This window comes from Schistocerca americana, chromosome 2 (genome assembly GCF_021461395.2).
Source record: "Schistocerca americana isolate TAMUIC-IGC-003095 chromosome 2, iqSchAmer2.1, whole genome shotgun sequence".
NCBI classification, from domain to species: Eukaryota; Metazoa; Arthropoda; class Insecta; order Orthoptera; family Acrididae; genus Schistocerca; species Schistocerca americana.
In genome coordinates, this window is record NC_060120.1 from 687,770,404 (window position 1) to 687,789,265 (window position 18,862).

The window sequence follows — 18,862 nt, forward strand, 5'->3', positions numbered from 1 at the left end:
GGGCCATGCCAACTCCGAACTTAGAATATTTTCAGGGCACCACAATTCGCTCGTTGCCTCACAACCACTACTACTACTACTGCTTATTTCCCTGCTTGTTACACTCGCAAATAGGGTGAATGAAAAACAACTGTCCATATGTCTCTGTTAGAGCCATAATATCTCTTGTCTTATCGTTCTACAGTCAGCTTCAAATGAAGGTCCTCTAAATTCTCTCAACAGTGCTCTGAGAAACGAATGTTGTCTTCCTTTCCGTTTTATCACCCTTTCCTGGGGTACTCCTTAGTACTTAGCGCCAGTGACACTACAACTGATATCATGGTTATACTAGTATAAGGCCAGCAGATGTTCTACGTACTGGTTCCCTTGGTTCCCACTTATCAGCTTTTGTGAATGCAGAATCTTGTGTTTCAATATCACCATTTCACTAAAATGCTGTTACCATTCTACTGATAACTGTCAAAAACACTGGAATGTGACCATTGCTACAACCCTGTACATTATTCCTGGATATGCATTGTGGTACCAGGCCACAGGCGCTCTACACTCAAGTACTCCACAAATGGTATCTGCATAGGCCAGCACCAGAGTCTGTCCACGACTTGTGCACACTGAATGTTACCCGCTGCGCTGTCTATTGGAGCTATCCTCTATATAAGGACAGTGTGACAGGCACCCACTCTCAGATTGAGATCCACTGCTTATGATAACATTTCTATTTTTTGAATGTTGGGCTCCATAAGGTTCCCTTTCTGTGCAGCGACTATGGAATGTAACATTATAAAGAACGTAGCAACCTGTCATGGAAACATAATTTATTTATATTGTTGCAAATCGATTTCGACTGATATCGGTCATCATCGGTGTATTTTTTAACTGATACATGTCATAAATAAAAGTACTTTTCTATCATGATAGAAATCTGCCAAGACAATACTTTTACTTACGGCATGTATCGGTTAAAAAATACACCGATGATGACTGGTATCAGTCGAAATCGAGTTGCGACAAGATAAATAAATTATGTTTCATGACTGGTTACTACATTCTTTATAATTTCTATGTTTGTTATTTACTTGAATGTGGATGAACAAACTTTTGTTGTTTGTGGCCACAACACTGTTTGTGTCTAGCATTGCGACACAGCTGGTGATGAATGTGGTGTTTACTCCCATATACTCAGTCTATTTGGTTGTTCCATCAGTCCTCATGTACACTTTTTTGTTTTTGGTGTCACTGATGAAAACATGTGTAAGGCTATGTTCCTTTCTTGGAATTCCTCTCAGATTTATCAGTTGATGTCGCAGTTAGCACCATTCCAGGAACCGGAGTCACTTTTATTCAACGTAACGTATAAGTTGTGGTCCAATGATCACCATAAGTGCACAAACGTCAATGACACATATGTCGAGTTTTATCATTGTCATAAACAGCCCCACCAGACCTACACGGCTTGGGCACCCAAACTCTGCGGCCTCAGTCACAAATGTCAGTTTGCTACTGATGTTCATCATGATTCCCATGTTGATTTTATTGTCCATAACACTTAGAGAAAGCTTTTGACAAAGTTGACTGGAATACTCTCTTTCAAATTCTGAAGGTGGCAGGGGTAAAATACAGAGAGCAAAAGGCTATTTACAATTTGTACAGAAAACAGATGGCAGTTATAAGAGTTGGGGGGGGGGGGGGGGGGTCATGAAAGGGAAGCAGTGGTTGGGAAGGGAGTGAGACAGGGTTGTAGCCTATCCCCAATGTTATTCAATCTGTATATTGAGCACGCAGTAAAGGAAACAAAAGAAAAATTTGGATTAGGAATTAAAATCCATGGAGAAGAAATAAAAACTTTGAGGTTCGCCAATGACATTGTAATTCTGTCAGAGACAGCAAAGGACCTGGAAGAGCTGAACGGAATGGACAGTGTGTTAAAAGGAGGATATAAGATGAACATCAACAGAAGCAAAACAAGGATAATGGAATGTAGTCGAATTAAAGTGGATGATGCTGAGGGAATTAAATTAGGAAATGAGAGGCTTAAAGTAGTAAATGAATTTTGTTATTTGGGGAGCAAAATAACTGATGATGGTCGAAGTAGAGAGGATATAAAATGTAGACTGGCAATAGCAAGGAAAGCATTTCTCAAGAAGAGAAATTTGTTAACAACGAGTATAGATTTAAGTGTCAGGAAGTCGTTTCTGAAAGTATTGGTATGGAGTGTAGGCATCTATGGAAGTGAAACGTGGATGATAAATAGTTTGGACAAGAAGAGAATAGAAGCTTTCAAAATGAGGTGCTACAGGAGAATGCTGAAGATTAGATGGGTAGAGCACATAACTAATGAGGAGGTATTGAATAGAATTGGGGAGAAGAGGAGTTTGTGGCACAACTTGACTAGAAGAAGAGATCGGTTGGTAGGACATGTTCTGAGGCATCAAGGGATTACCAATTTAGTATTGGAGGGAAGTGTGGAGGGTAAAAATCGTAGAGGGAGACCAAGAGATGAATACACTAGACAGATTCAGAAGGATGTAGGTTGCAGTAGGTACTGGGAGATGAAGAAGCTTGCACAGGATAGAGTAGCATGGAGAGCTGCATCAAACCAGTCTCCGGACTGAAGGCCACAACAACAACATAACATAATCATTCACCTAGCTTTGGACAAGGAGGTGTTTAAGTGTGTACTGCAATGCAAGAATCCATCTTTGGTTGAGGTGTTTAGTATTGCCCAATCTTTCGAGGTATCTCGTGCTGCTGGGGATCAGATTCAGGCTTTGTGTGATATCACAGTAGTGGCTCCTGTTTCTGGTCGTCAGTCATCAGTTAGTTCTTGGGGGGAGGATGATGTGGCATCAGTACAAAATGCAGCCTCCATGCCACACTGGACAGTGACACGCCAAACAACAACAATCACCATAGCAGCAGCAGCGTTCTTATCTTGCCCATACTGTTTCGTGTAAGATGACAGGGCTGCGTACCCTAAGTGCTGGGTGACTTGCAACAACTGTAAGAAAAAAGGACATATAGTGTCTGTGTGTTGTTCCCAGCCCTGCAGATAGGGACAGGGATGTTAAGTTGGTGTCTCTAGTACTTATGAATAACAACAAACTGTTTATCAAAGTGCAAGTAATGAACAAGTGGACATGATATGGATGCCAACAATTTGTTTGGTCTGGATGTTTTCAATGCTTTTGGTTTTTCCATTGTAGATAACGTGCACCTCATTTCTGACCATGTCCCTTACCAGTGTAGATTCTCTGTGTTCTGAGTCTCATCTCTTTTTCAGATGGGAGAGGTTGTGTCACTAATTTTACAGCCTACATTACCTTCAAACCTACAGTGCACCCATGCTTGTTCCAGGTGCGTCCTATTCCATTGGCTTTGCTCAATCAAGTGAAATCAGAATTGGACTGGCAGATGTCATTAGGAATCTTACTGTCTGTTATGTCTAGTGAGTGGTCTACACTATCGTGGTAGTTCACAAAACCAAATGGTCAGCTTCGCCTCTGCAGTGACTTTAAAGTTTTTGTTAATGCTCAATCTATCACTGCCACCTACTCTTTGCTCCCTCAAGAGAGTCGTTGGCCAGACTCAATGGAGGGCCAGTTTTCCTCTAAAACTGATTTATTTGAAGCTTATCTATAGGTTCCATTGGATGAGGTTCTAAAAATGCCCCTTCTGATTAACACTCTTATCAGGCTGTACCAATATCAGTGCCTCCCATTCGGTGTGACTAACACCCCTAAGATTTTTCAGCATTTTCTTGAACAACTGAGAATGGCTGTTTCAGATTGCATCAACTATGATGGGTGCATCCATGGAAGAGTATTTATGCACGTTATTCACAGTCTTACATACTGTAGGGTTGACGTGCAACTTGACCAAGTCCCACTTTTGTAGCCATCCACTGTGTATTTGGGGCTTCAGGTTTCTCAGGATCGTGTAATGCCTTTACATCATCATGTCACCGATGTCACGGTACTGCCTTGCTATTCTGAAGAAGCGTTTTTAGGGAAGATTGTCTGCTATCATAAATTCATTCTAGGTGCAGCCAAGATGGCCCATCCTCATTACAAATTGCTCCACAAGGATGTCCTTTCCAGTGGACACTGGCCTGCAAACTCACATTCACACTTCAGAAACCTAAATTACATTCTGCTCCTTGTTTGGGTGCCTTCCAAACTGGCCATCACCTGCTCTTGGCAACAGACACCTTTCAGTATGGCCTTGGGGCTGTTCTTGCACACTGCTATGAGGATGGTTTCAAACATATGATAGCTTATGCTTCAAAAACACTCAACTCCGTTCAGCAGTGCTACTCCCGAGTTGAAAAGAAAGTGCTTGTTAACACCTACACCATCAAAAAGTTTCACGTGTTCATGTACGGGTCTCAAGTTCCACATCATTACTGACCACAAGCCTTTTGTTTCATTGTTTAATCCTTCTGCTTTATTGCTTGACAAAGCAGCACATTGCCTCCATTGTTGGGCCATGTTTTTGCCTCGCTACAATAATTAAATATATTTTCAGCATACTGCATAGCATGCCAATGCCGACATGCTGTCTTGGCTTCCAATGGTGCCAGGGCCACTTTTGAACAGAATGAGCTCCTTTGTTTTCACTTAATTGTTAAAGTGCATCATACAGTGGAAGGGTCACTTAATTGTTAAAGTGCATCATACAGTGGAAGGGTTTCATATTATGGGTTCCCAGATTGCAGCTCCTGTTGTTGCCAATTCGGTTTTGCACCTCGTTCAGCATGGTTTGCCAGATAGGCCTCCAGACAGTATTTTTGAACCTTTACATAACTATTTTGACCTCCATCACCAGCTTTTGGTGTTTGATGGTGTTGTTCTCTCAGCTAATGACAGACTGTCTCTCAGGGTTGGACCCCAGCCAAACTAGGGTGGGATGTGCTTCAGCAATTACATCAGGAACATTGGGAGGTCTCTTGCATCAAGTCACTGGCCTGTCAATACTTGTTTTGGCCTGGCACTGAGGATGACATTGTGCCTCTTGTTGCAGCCTGCGCTCTGTGTGCAACACAACAAGCGGCACCACGAGTGATGCTTTCTGTATGACCACATTGCAGCATCCTTTGGAATGTGTCCATGTTGATTTTGTGGGTCTCTTAATAAATTCTTACTGGTTGTTGGTTGTCAATGCTTTCTTGAAATTTCCCTATGTTATCTGCTGTCCTTCCATGTCAGCTGTGGTTACTGTACAGGCCCTCTCCGAAGTTTTTTTCTATTGAAGAATTGCCATCGACAATGGTCCACAGTTTGCGCCTCAGGTCTTCCGCAATTTCTGTGCCCATCAAGACATTTGCCAATCACTGCTCCGTTACACCCCCAATACTCAAGGTCCAAATGAAGAAGTAATTTATGGACTCTTTGAGGGACGCCACCTTGATACACTTCTTGAGCTCCTACAGGTTTACGATAGTGGGAGATCAGAGTTCGGCCGAGATGCTCCATAGTTGCCAGCGATGTACTGTCCTGCCCATTGGCACGGCGCTGGCATGGTTTGTTCCTGGCTCCATGTGATTCGGCCACCCCCCCCAAACTGGATTCTGGCAGTGGCCTCTGTATGGTGCACATTAGTGAGGGGCTGGTGGTGCACCACCATGATCAGCTGCATCATCATACCACAGCAAAGGCCATGGATCTACTGCCGCAGCCTTCGCCTTCTCCCTTAGTGCCTGTCCAGGCCTAACCGCACATCCCTCCTGTGGGGGCAGAACTGCCCTCTTTGTGGATATCACCAATTCCTGCCTCACCTCTGGGGTATGGTGCCTGGGCTATGCTACCAACCAGCTCCGTGATGCTTCATTGCCACCTGTGCTTCTGCCACCAGCTAGGCCGGCACTGTAGGATCCTTCACCATCAGCATCCCTGGTGCCCCCACCTGAGTGACCAACGCCTTCAGTATCTTTCCACCAGGACCCAGATGTTGAGTTGTTACCAATGCCCCTAAAATCAGTTGTCCCTTGCGTTACTTTGCAGAGGATTCTGGTCCGGAATTCCTTCCATCACTGCCGTACTCACCTGCTGTGGAGGACATGGATGTGGCAACAGTCATCCCAATGCCTGCATCAGTGGAGTGATCATTCCCCAAGAGGTGCTATAACCCTGTACATTCTTGGTTACATATCATGGCACCTGTCTGCCAGCACACTGCACTCAAATACTCTGTCAACGGCATCTCCATGGGCTTGCCACCAGAAGCCACCTGCAACTCGTGCACATTACACGACACACGTTGTGTCATCTATCTGAGCTCTCTTCTATATAAGGACAGCATGGCAGGTGACCACCCTCAGTTTGTGTTCTATGGCTTATGGTACCGATTCTATGTTTGTTGTTTACTTGAATATGGATCTATAAACTTCTGTTCTTTGTGGCTGCACTACTGTGTCTAGCACTACAAAAATCACTATCTTTAAACAACCTCTTACTGTTCTGTGACTCGTTTAGGTCATTGCACCCACCAAGTCTGTTGCTTTCCACATAAAGAAATTTGTGACTTCAAATGTTTCCTGAGTACTTCTTTGGACCCAGAGACATGATGATTCATATGCTTTTATGTTGAGTGGAGTGTTAAATTTGGTGCCAAATACAGTTGCTGTCAGTCCTATAGGTTAATCTACAATATAGTAGTACACCTGTCTTAGTCATCCAGTCTCTGCATTGTAGCAATATTCAGTTCAAGACAAATGAAAGAATTCAACATGATAAATGAAGTAGAGTAACAAGAAAAGCTTTCACTCAACACTCAACAATTTTCTTGAAGCGTGAATTTGATATCAGCAGGCAAGGAAAATTTTGCTCTGAAGCTTTCTGTCACTCATCTTTCTTTCACTGTGACTTTTTTATGCCTACTAAACAACAACTAAATTAAGACCCATAATGGAGCCCAATTTTGATAGCTTTCTTAACTATTAAGTCTCTGTGTAGCAGTCTTGTCCATCCAAGATCAAACAAATATTGCTATCCAAGGTTTGTTCACTGATGATGATTTATTCAGAACGAATTTTCACTCTGCAACATGGCTTGAGGTGGTTTGAAACTTTCTAGCAGATTAAAACTATGTGCTGGACTAAGACTCAAATTAGGACATCTGCTTTTTATGGGCATGTGCACTACCAATTGAACTATCCAAGCATCACTCATGACCCGCCCTCACAACTCCACTTCTGCCATATCTTATCTCCTGCTTTCTAAACTTCACAGAAAGTCTCCTACATACCTTCTGGCCCCTACCACTTGACTCACAGTTACTTTAATCGAAATACAGGTATGCTTTCTTGGCCACTTATGGATTCAGCCCTGTGGATCAATTCCCTCAAAACACTGCTGTGTTGCGCTGCATGGTGGTAGCTGGATATATGTAAATACAAGTCAGCATGTATCAGTTTCCTTCATCATGCCCTGGTATGATATCTTGCTTGTTCCATAAACCAATGTGAAAAATTGAAAGTAGATGTATTTCCCTGCCTACATGGTGAACTTTCTCATGGATGTTGTTAGTGTGATCAACAAATTTATTCAGGAAATTCCTGCCATGTGGCCACATAATGAAGATTTTGTCAATATATCTACAGAAATCAGTGGGTTGGAGTTCCGTGACTTCAGTAGCAACTGCCTCAAAATGTTCCATGTGTATATTCACTATTCCTGGGACATGTTGCACTGAAATTAAGAGTAGGCAAGAATGTGTTGAAAAATCTCACTGCTGGCAACTTGAAGTATTGTGCTAGTAATATCACAGAATCATTCGGAGGCACTGGGGGTGAATAATAAAAGTTATAGCAACACTCACCATCACGTCATCCTCGCAGGGTCAGATTCATTCAGAGAGCAAGTGATGGCACATTGAGGTGTAATTGGTTTACTCTGTGGCAAACAAGTTCTTCAGAAGAGCAACTAATAACAAATATTTATCACAAATTCCTTGTGTGTTGGTACTCCAATAGTATTCAGAGTTTCCAGCTATGTCAAGTGGTTTACAATCCATGAACTTTCTACCACGTGTTCCTCAATACTTGTCAACTGATGGCTGATGTGTGGTTGCTACTGTCACCCTTATATAGCACCACTACTGCGTGTGACATCATTGGTGCCCAGTCCAGTGCCATAAAAGGTGATGTTCCACTTTGAACTTTCAATGGCCATGTCTCAAGCTGTGCTGAGCTGCAGACCTCCACCCGTTTTGAAGGTGTTTTCAGAGATTTGGATCACCATCACTTCTTTTATGAGCCAATCCCAGAGACAATTGTTTTATCGAATTTGATTTGGTGCCGGTTTATCGGATTACGCTCTGCTACAGCTGATTTCTTGGGATACAATAAATGGAAAGAGGGCTTCATTCTTATGAGTCCTCAGTGAAATGATTTGCAAAATTTGTTGGTTATTGTAGCTGTTTTTTTTTTTTTGAAAACTTTCTGTAAGTGGCTCAGTGCGTTTCGCAGATTTTCAATGCCTGAAACAGTTTATGTTAGGTGCTCCATGTCCTTAGAACAGAACATTTCTGCTATGGGTGCTGGTAGCATGCAGACACCAGTCCGGGCCGACAGATTTTCGGTAAGCACTGTGGCTGAGACATCCGTCTGCTTTCTGGTGGATAAGTATGTCCAGATATAGCAAGGAACTATCTGTCTCTACCTCCATTGTGAACTTAATGTGGTCATGGATATTGCCAATGTGATACAAGAACTCTTACAGCTTGTCATGTCCATGAGGCCAGACAACAAATGTATTGTTGACATACCGATAAAAGTAACTAAGCTTTGCAGGAGCCGTATTTAGGGCAATGTCTTCAGGATACTCTATGAACACGTCGGCTATAAATAGAGCTAACAGGTTTCCCATCACAATCTTGTTCGTCTAGTTAAAATATCCTCCACCATAAACAAGGTGACATTACTGTGTGCTTAAATAACTCCACAAAAGTGTCTTCAAGTTACTGGGAGAGCAGATCTATAGAGGCTTTGATGGTACTGTACATGAATAGAGGTAACATCAAAGCTGACCATCATTCCTCCTCCTCGAAGATGCAGGCATTTGATTCAATTGAGGAAGTCGATCGTATTCTTTATGTGGTGTGGACAGTGACCAACATGCAGAGTAAGGAGGCTGGTCACGTTTTGTGAGCCTGTGACTCGGCAGTCCAATCCTTGTCACAATGTCCCATACTGGTGTGGTAGGTGGTCGATGTTCCTGATGGAGGAGATTTTTAATGATACTCCAATTCAGTGAAGACCATTTGAGAAGCTCCAACACCTTCCCCATTATTCTGGATGTTGGGTCCCATGATTAGTATGCCTCCTCCTCCAGCATCAACTGAATCTTCACATCATAAGTGGCTTGTTTCATTATGACTGCCGCACTGCATTATCAGCTGACAGGACTATGATGAGAGGGTCGTTGCAGAGCTCATGAAGGCTATTATCTCAGCTCTCATTATGTCCTGCACTGGCAGCTCGGATTTTGAAAGAATATGGCTCATTTCTCGACAAACTTCTTCTGGCATTTCACTGGGAATCTTGTGAACTGCTTGTTCTACAATACTTATTGTACCAGCAAAAGGGATACTACCTTATATGGTACTGGACTGTGCACCACTGACATCACAGACGACAGTGGTACAATATAAGGATGGCAGCAGTAACCATATGTCTGTCACAACTTGACATTGGCCGAGGATTACTAGGTTGAATCTTGTGGACTGTAAAGCAATTGATGCGACCGGAAGCCCGAGAGCATTTAATGAGTAAGATAATCTGGTCCAAACACCACTGTAGACAGGCCAGAGAGCTAGGAAGCTTAGTCTTCTGACCTACAGCTTCGGCAACAGTTTGCCACAGAAGAGTTTCTTCTCCTCATAGAGATAGTCAGTTGCAGCTCGCGAGTATAAATCCTGGGTGTTCATAGATTTTTAGATTCAGAAAACTTTGAGAGTGTGAAATTAATAGCACCTGCTGTACAATTGTTATGCTTATCAATATGTTTATACAATCTCAGCCACTGACAATAATAAAAACAACAGTGATAATATAATAATAATAATATGCATATCTTATCTAACAAAAGAAAGAATTTTTTGTGGAATTTTATTGTTTTGTACATAATTAAGTACAGTTTAGGACAATAACAAAATAATATGTAAGGTTTCACAACTCTCCTCTCACATTTCTGTGTAAGCGGGAGTTTTCATGCTTTTTTATTTTTTCAGACAAATGTAGAAAATCCCTAGCAGACGTATTAGTCACAAATTTACTTCCAGCAGAAAATGAGATATTCTTAAGCTGCGCTCACACAACTTGTGCTAAATGTAGAGTTCCTTGTAAAATGTTTGCTTGTCGACATGCTAATTTGATTTCATCAATCAAGGGATCTGTTCTTGGAGGTCTTAGTTCCTTTGCGACTAACTTTTCCTTGTAATTTAATTTCCTATTCCCAGAATGAGATTTCCATTCGGCATCGGAATGTGCACTAATATGAAACTTCCTGGCAGACTGAAGCTGTGTGCTGTACCAGACTGAACTCGGGACCTTTGCCTTTCGTGGGCAAGTGCTCAACCGACTGAGCTAACCCAAGCACGACCCATGACCCCTCCTCACAGCTTTACTTTTCTGTTAGCATTTAAAATAGATTCAACATAGTTCACATTTACAGTTCACATGAAAGCCAATTCCCGCACAGTAAACAACCAACTCCACACACAAAGTGCTGTTTGTGGAAATAATTAAACTCAAGTAGTAATGTCAACAAGGTCTATCAACGTGGTCACTTGACTAGAATACAAATGAGGCACTGAGATCCATAAGGGTCTCAAGCACAATGCCGTAGATCCTATATTTAAATGAATATCACAGAAACAAGTGATACAGCTTTTTGTGAATTTTCATATATATGATGTGGGTATACATGCAGATAAACCAGACTCACCAAAAATTAACAGATTTCAGAAGCATGAATAATTGCTACAGTCTCACAACTGACGGTGACGTACTTTCGACCCTTATGATTCTCATGCTCACGAGGGAAACTCCCCATCACATCCCCTCAAATTTAGTGGTAAGAGAGCCCAGTGGACAGCCCGTCAACAACTACACACAGATAAAGCATGAAAACAAGAAGAAGGTGTACTGCACTGTGTGTGTGTGTGGGGGGGGATGTAATATTAGATACAATGAATAGCATTGTGTCATGGTTAAGCAGTGACAGAATTGGACTACAAACTGGACAAACCCATGTTCAAAACTCCATTGTGTCAATTTTCCTTTTTTTCTACAGTAGTATGAACAGTCCATCCAAACAGTGATTTGTCTGTTCGTTGTATTAAAATTTATGTCTGTGTCATGGTGTATCATCCATTTGCAACAGTAAGGCGTAAGGAATACATCTACAATGAAAGCTGATTCTGCTCAACTATTCTATTAGCAGCCGGAAGGAAGTATCTTTCGAACTGGAACTGCAAATGATTGATAATAAGGTGACAAGTTAACCAAATCCTCCACCAAAAACCATGTCTGGTGTCTCATGCATGACATTTGTGACAGTATGTGTGTCTCACGAAAGGAACCTCTTATCAATGTACCTAACTTCCACGCCTGATGAGTGAATGAAATACGCCTCATTGCCTGATTTTGGTGTGCGTATCAATGTGAATGTGATCATTCCTGAAAAAATGACGAAAATATAACAGTTTGTCACATAAGCTGCAACAGATGAATGCAACAGTTTCACGAACACACAGTTCTTATGTTTTTAATGTTTTTGAAGCTGCATTCCTTTCTGGAAGTTTTGACTCTTGAATTCCTTTGTTGTAACATTGTTCATGCATTTATTTGTTGTTTTAATTTCTGATGTCTACATGGCATCTTGCCTGCTCTCACTATTCATCACATTTACTTGCAAAGTAATGTATTCTTAGCACATGACTCATATTCTATAACTAATGTATAGTATGACACCTGTCAAGACTGCAGAAAAAGAAGAAAACATTTCAATGACCAGACAAACAATTGATGATTCTGTGAAAAAAATTAATTAAAAAAATTAGCACGAGAGACTTTCCAACATTGTTCATCTGCTTTTCAGTCTAACACCGTGACCACTTAATCATGACACAATGGTTGTCCATGCAAGTTCGATATTGTACTTTGTAAGCTTCAACCATTCGCTTTTTCTATTTTGCTTTTTTTCCCCCACAGCTCAGTACACCTTCTTCCTGATTTCATGCTTGATAAGTGTTCAGTGTTTGAAGGGCTATCAACTGGACCATCTACCACTAAATCTGAGAGGGTTGCAATGGAGAGTTTCCCTGGTCAGCGCCTCAAATGGATTACTGTATCATAAACTTCATAACTTAATATACTATAACTCATTCAGGAACACACAAAATAGGTTTACTGTCAGTACAACTTTAACATATACTGGTGTCCGATCTAATTTTACTACAGAATGAATTAGCATATCTGAGGAGCGTGCTACCATCTAGCAGGTTTGATGCTGAGCAAACGGGGTTAAAGTTTGCTACCACCTGGTTGTACTGACGTAAACTTCTAATTGAGAGGCAAGGACTAGCTGTGCATATCATCAACCGTGCACATTGTTTATCAAATCCGTATGTATTTGGCCTGTAAGGCAGATAGGTCATGTGAGGTGCACATGTGTGAAAGCTCCTTAAAATGTGCACAACTGAAGGTGTGCTTGCAACCCTGATGCCAAGTTTCAAAGAGTCTAGAGAAGCACTGGCGTGGTAGCTTTAAGTGCTGTATATTTCAGATTGCAGCTTCTATGTTACGATTGACAGCATTCGAAGAAAAAATAAACAATAAATCTGCAAGGTGTCGAAAGTTAGGGTGTTCACGTGCTCTTGGGCCCTTACACAGCAGCCACCACTGGAGATAATCCTGGTGAGTTTAACTAATACAAATTCCTCATGTTTCCAGCTCAATGGAAAGGCACAAAGTTGTGATGGGGGGAATTCTCTTTGTCTTCTGGTGAAGTATCAAATCAGCATCTTTGTCATCATCATGTACATAAAGGTGGTACTAGGCTGTGAGTCATAAGTAGCCAACAAACTCTGTTTGAAAAACTCCCAACACATGGTGGAGTTCTTTCGAAGGAATGGTTAAAGAGAAACACAAATTAAGAAACAATATTTTAAACCAAAGTAACTTCTACTGTTACTTCTAAAGCAACTTCTCACTGTAGGTATATTCAAGAGTACAAGAGTTCAGAAGAAATATAAAATCAAAACTATCTTAAGCTGGCCAAGAATCTAGAGAGATTGCACACAATTGGCATCTACAGCATTCAATGCAAATGCAAACTGTAGTATTTCATATAGACACAATGCCATGTCCTGCAGCACTTCTCGGAAAACACCAGGAAAGTTTGCCTTGGACAAAAACTGAACTGGAGATCACAGTACACAGCTTAATAATACAAATACTGTCACTTTTGAATGGTTCAAATTGCTGTGCATGTGCAGTAGAATCTGGACCAGAAAATAACGGATGCCATTAAAATTAGGAAAATGATGACCTTGTAAACAAAGACGGAGGATACCAAATTAATTGTAACCCAATGCTAGCTACAATACACTACGAGATTCCAATTTGACACCAGGGTGTAAGATGGTGCTTGAGGCACTGATCGAAACATCACCCCTTTCAGATGAACTTTATACTAGATCATAAACAATATAATAAAAACGATTTTTAAACATGCTGCTTTTTACACAAAAGAACTACAGGATTTTGACATCACTGAATTGGGAGAAGATATGCAGTTGACAGGAAAATTACCAGTGATTAGCAATGTCTTAAAATGTCACCTCTCAAACACATACAAAAATCAAAAACTTTTTTAATATAATACTGATAGCACAGAAGCAGAGAGCCTCCTAAAAGGCCAAGGTGTAATGAAAGCTGTTATGTTTCTGTTTGTTATTTCTAGATCTAAATCACATAGGTTTCTTTGGTTTTCAAATAATGAATATCGTACACTCTTAGCAGTCATTACGTACCTGAGTAATACCAATTCTTCCCTCTTTATCAAGTCTCTCTTCATGGATAAATTGTGGGATCTGAGTTGTCTTGCCACTTCCTGTCTCTCCAATAATAATCAATGTGGAATGTTTTTTAATCTCTTCCAGTATTCTGAAATAGAAGTGAAAGGTCATAGTAAGGACGGTGGCAATCTGAAACAGTCATTATGGCATGGCCTAAGTGCTTTTACCTGATACAACATTATAAGAATTACATTCTCTTCAAGAATTGGTTTTAATCTCTCTTTCTTTATAAATTAACTGTGTGCAATATAATTATACATTTCCCATTCATACACACACACTAAACTAATTTATTTGCCCAAAGATCACTTTATAATGATATCGGAATTATTGGCCTAAATATGATGTGCACAAATAGCTATGCAAAATTAGTGAACATGAACTTCACAGCATGATTCCTTTTCTATTAGCAGTACAAAAATATCCCTAACAAAACTTCATCCCATGCATATTTTCAGTAGAAAATGGACATCAAGGAATGGCAGATTGGTGACACTTTAATCTCATTCAATGCAGCGTAACAATGTTGCCCAGTCAGACCAGTGAGACCAGTGGGAAGAGTCTTGTATCACAATAGCCAAGGTGCAGAGATCGATTCTGGGTCTAGGTGTATTTTTATTAGCTGCTGATTCTGTTCTGCCCAATAATACTGTCGTATAAACTGATTTTTAAACCATACATGTCCTACAGTTACATTATTTTTTTCAAGGTGAAAATATCAGTAATTGGTCAGACATGTCACAAACATTCATGAAGAGTATTAGTCAGTTGAACAAAATTTACTTGCTACAGAGCTGAAGAACTGCAAATCTTATCAATGTGGAAATGTTAAATACACATGCTACGTGTACAGTGTGAACGGTCAGATATATTACGTTAGCAACCTGAAAACAGTATAAATATACTGTTAGTGACAGTACATCTTTCACAAAACATATGTTATCTTCAGAGCAAATGCTCAAAGTTAACTGCCTGCATCTCCGAAAATTAAACGATTTGCTGGATCATGCTTCTCTGACCTCTTCACAACATAGCAGCATCCACACTTAGAAGAGCAGCAAAGACACATGTATAAATTATTCTACATTCTTTGGCAAATTAGAATAAATGTGCTCCTTCTCAAGTTTTGACACAGGAAAAAATCCAGGGATTTAGGTAAGGCAAATACAGAAGTCATTAAACTCAACTGCCAAGACTGATCCATTTACCAAGAAGTTTTTCTTAAATATCATCACACGTTCCAAGTTGTACAGGTGCACTATTACATTGCAAGCATAACCTCTGCCACACTTGAAGTGGAATATTTTACGTGGTTGAGGCAAATGGTTTGTGAGAAATGCATACTTCCGTGTGGTGAATCAGTCTGACAACAAATAGCGATAAAAAATACTCATCACTCCAGTCCATGTGTTGTTGCTAAAACATGTTGTTTAAACTTATTGTTATATCAATATTGTGGAAAATGAGTGAGCCAATACGAAATATTAATAATAATAATATTAATGTATGGAAATACATAATAAAAGCACTGTACTTATCAGACAGAATGTTGAAAAATATAATTACAACTGTTAAATGATGATGTTGACAAAAATAATAACAGAGTTTAGTAATTACCTTTGAAATGGGTTGCTAGCCCTAATGGTAACATAATGTACCAACGAAATGTAACAAGTACAAAAGTACTAAACGTGATGGTACTAACTGGTAGAACTAATGGTAGCAGGGTATACTGGAAACTGGGTTAAAATGTAGAAGGTCAAACAGTGTGAAACAATACACTTACATAATGTGGCTATGTGATTTGCATGATTGTAGAAGAACTACTGATGAGAAGTATGAATTCAGCAGTGGATGATAAGAAAAGCAGGGATATATAAAAAAAGAGATAGACTGAATCTGTCTGTCTGTCTTTCTTCATTTCTTTCTAAGTGTTATAGGGTATGAATGAAGAACAGAGAAGCAAAAATAATAATCTACTGGAATGAAAGGAGGTACGTAGTGCATGGTAAGAGAGAGGGTGTATGTACAAAAGTAAGGTGGTATAATAAAAGTAATTGTACTCTCATTTCTAAGTTAGTATCAAACGACTGCATATGTTTTGTATGTCCTGCTGTAATTAGTGAATTACTATTAAGAAACTGTGTAACATATCAGACCGTCAGTGATTAGCAACTGAAAGAGCTGCAACTACACCAGGAATCAAACTCTCCAACCTCTAGTACACTAGGCCCTCTGCTGTTCCTGATTTACATAAGTGATCTAGGTGATAATCTGAGCAGCCCCCTTAGATTGTTTGCAGATGATGCTGTAATTTACCGTCTAGTAAAATCATCAGACGATCAACTTCAATTACAAAACGATCTAGTGAGAATTTCTGTATGGTGCGAAAAGTGGCAATTGGCACTAAACAAAGAAAAGTGCAAGGTCATCCACATGGGTACTAAAAGAAATCTGATAAATTTTGGGTATACGATAATCGTACAAATCTAAGGGCTGTCAATTCCACTAAATACCTAGGAATTACACTTATAAGCAACTTAAATTGGAAAGACCACATAGATAATATTGTGGGAAAGGCGAAACAAGGTTGCACTTTGATGGCAGAACACTTAGAAGATGCGACAAACCCACTAAAGAGACCACCTACATTACACGTGTCCGTCCACTGCCGGAATATTGCTGCGCAGTGTGGGATCCTTACCAGGTAGGATTGATGGAGGACATCGAAAAAGTGCAAAGAAGGGCAGCTCGTTTCATGTTATTGTGCAATAGGGGTGAGAGTGTCACTGATATGAGACGCAAGTTGGGGTGGCAGTCACTGAAACAAAGGTGGTTTTCTTTGCGGCGAGATCTATTTACGAAATTTCAATCACCAACTTTCTCTTCCAAATGCGAAAATGTTTTGTTGACACCCACCTATGTAGGGAGAAATGATCATCATAATAAAATAAGTGAAATCAGAGCTCAAACAGAAAGATTTAGGTGTTCCTTTTTCCCACACGCCATTCGAGAGTGGAATGGTAGAGAATTAGTATGAAAATGGTTTGATGAAGCCTCTGCTTGGCACTTAAAAGTGTGAATTGCAGAGTAACCATGTAGATGTAGCATGATAAACTCTAGCCGTTGTACCAACTGGGCACCACTGAACTGAATGAAGACACTTGTGCATCTGATTACAGCTTACCAAATAGCATCTATTTTGTACCGAAAATGTAGGAAACAGAATTTTGTTAAGAGACACTTTGGTATTTGCAGTGACTGCCACTTCATGCCATAGCTGGATATGAAAAGCAGCACACTCCTAGAAGTGGCAGCACTGTGTACTGATACAATTACCTTGGCCTATCCACCCAAAGACATTAAGAGCAACAACAACAGCAACAATAGCCACAGCATGCAGGGAAGACTTGCCAGCTGACCAGGTAGGCTGACTTTGAGATGCCCGATACAGAGCAGACCATCACAACCTGGAAGCAAGTCTTGTCTTCGGCCACCATCATGCTTGAGCACGTATAAACACTATGTGCAGCCCTATTTAAACGTGCTTGCAGGCTGCTACAGCCAGTTCATCTCATTTTGCTGTGCTACGCTGTTAGCTATGCCAACAATCGAGAATTACGAACACAATCCAAATTCTGGACATGTATTTTTGTATATTCTATCTTTCACTATCTACACTTGGTTGTACTAACTGGACACTAGAATTCTAGAAACATCCCCCAGGCTGTGGCTAAGCCATGTCTCTGCAATATCCTTTCTTCCAGGAGTGCTAGTTCTGCAAGGTTCGCAGGAGAGCTTCTGTGAAGTTTGGAAGGCAGGAGATGAGGTACTACCGAAATTAAAGCTGTGAGGACGGGGCGTGGGTCGTGCTTGGGTAGCTCAGTTGGTAGAGCACTTGCCCGCGAAAGGCAAAAATCCCGAGTACGACTCTCGGTCTGGCACACAGTTTTAATCTGCCAGGAAGTTTCATAACTGGACAATGTTTATCAGAGCAGAACTTTGGCTTCTGAATTGTACTTTCATTTTTTTGGTGTGTTTAATAAACACATGCCAGTGATTGAGTCTTTCAATAACAGCACTTCTGTACCTGAATCAGAAAGAGCTGAACTAAATAGGAAATGGACTTTCATTTTGTATATTCTATCATTCACTATCTGTGCTTGGCCGTACTAACCAGACACTGTTTATCAGAACTCCACGAGGAAGTTAGGGCGGTCTCTTGCCCTGGATTTGAGAACCTGACCCTGAAGGCAGAGGACTCAACGGCAAGGAGAAACTACCCCAGTAAAGATCCTTAAGGATATCCAGCCAGAACAGACAGAAAGAAGGGAATCACAGTCCAGTATCTGATAGGGAAAGAGGACAAAGCAAGGTTGTCATTCAGTGACATCCTCGCAATACTAAAAGTAATAGAAAATTTAAAACTACAACAAGAAAAACAAGAACTCAATATAAAGTTGAAAAGCTAGAAGAATTAAAAAATAAATCATGAATTATGCTAGCTTAGATTTTGTAGGTGAATCAGGAAATGCCCTCTAAAGCAGTAGGAATGATACACCACAAAGGAATTATCCAAATGGGAAGGAAATCAGTAGATGTGGTGTACATGTACAGATAAACAAATGATTACAATTTCAAAAAACTGGATGATCCAGTCAAGAGAAAGAACTGCACAAATTGAGCAAATTACTAATGCATTTGTCCACCCCTGGCCCTTATGCAAGCAGTTATTTGGCTTGGCATTGATTAACAGATATGCTGGATGTCCTCCTGAGGGATA

At 40.5% G+C, this 18,862-nt stretch overlaps 1 protein-coding gene across 2 annotated transcripts in view; it reads right to left on the reverse strand.

Moving 5' to 3' along the window:
* The window catches only part of LOC124592734 (ATP-dependent RNA helicase DHX33), a 140,231-nt gene that overhangs the window by 86,313 nt on the left and 35,056 nt on the right, over positions 1-18,862 (reverse strand). For both annotated transcript variants that reach the window (XM_047131865.1, XM_047131866.1), the window contains one exon: positions 14,035-14,167. In XM_047131865.1, coding sequence (XP_046987821.1) covers positions 14,035-14,167 — 133 coding nt within the window. The remainder of the gene's footprint in view (positions 1-14,034; positions 14,168-18,862) is intronic.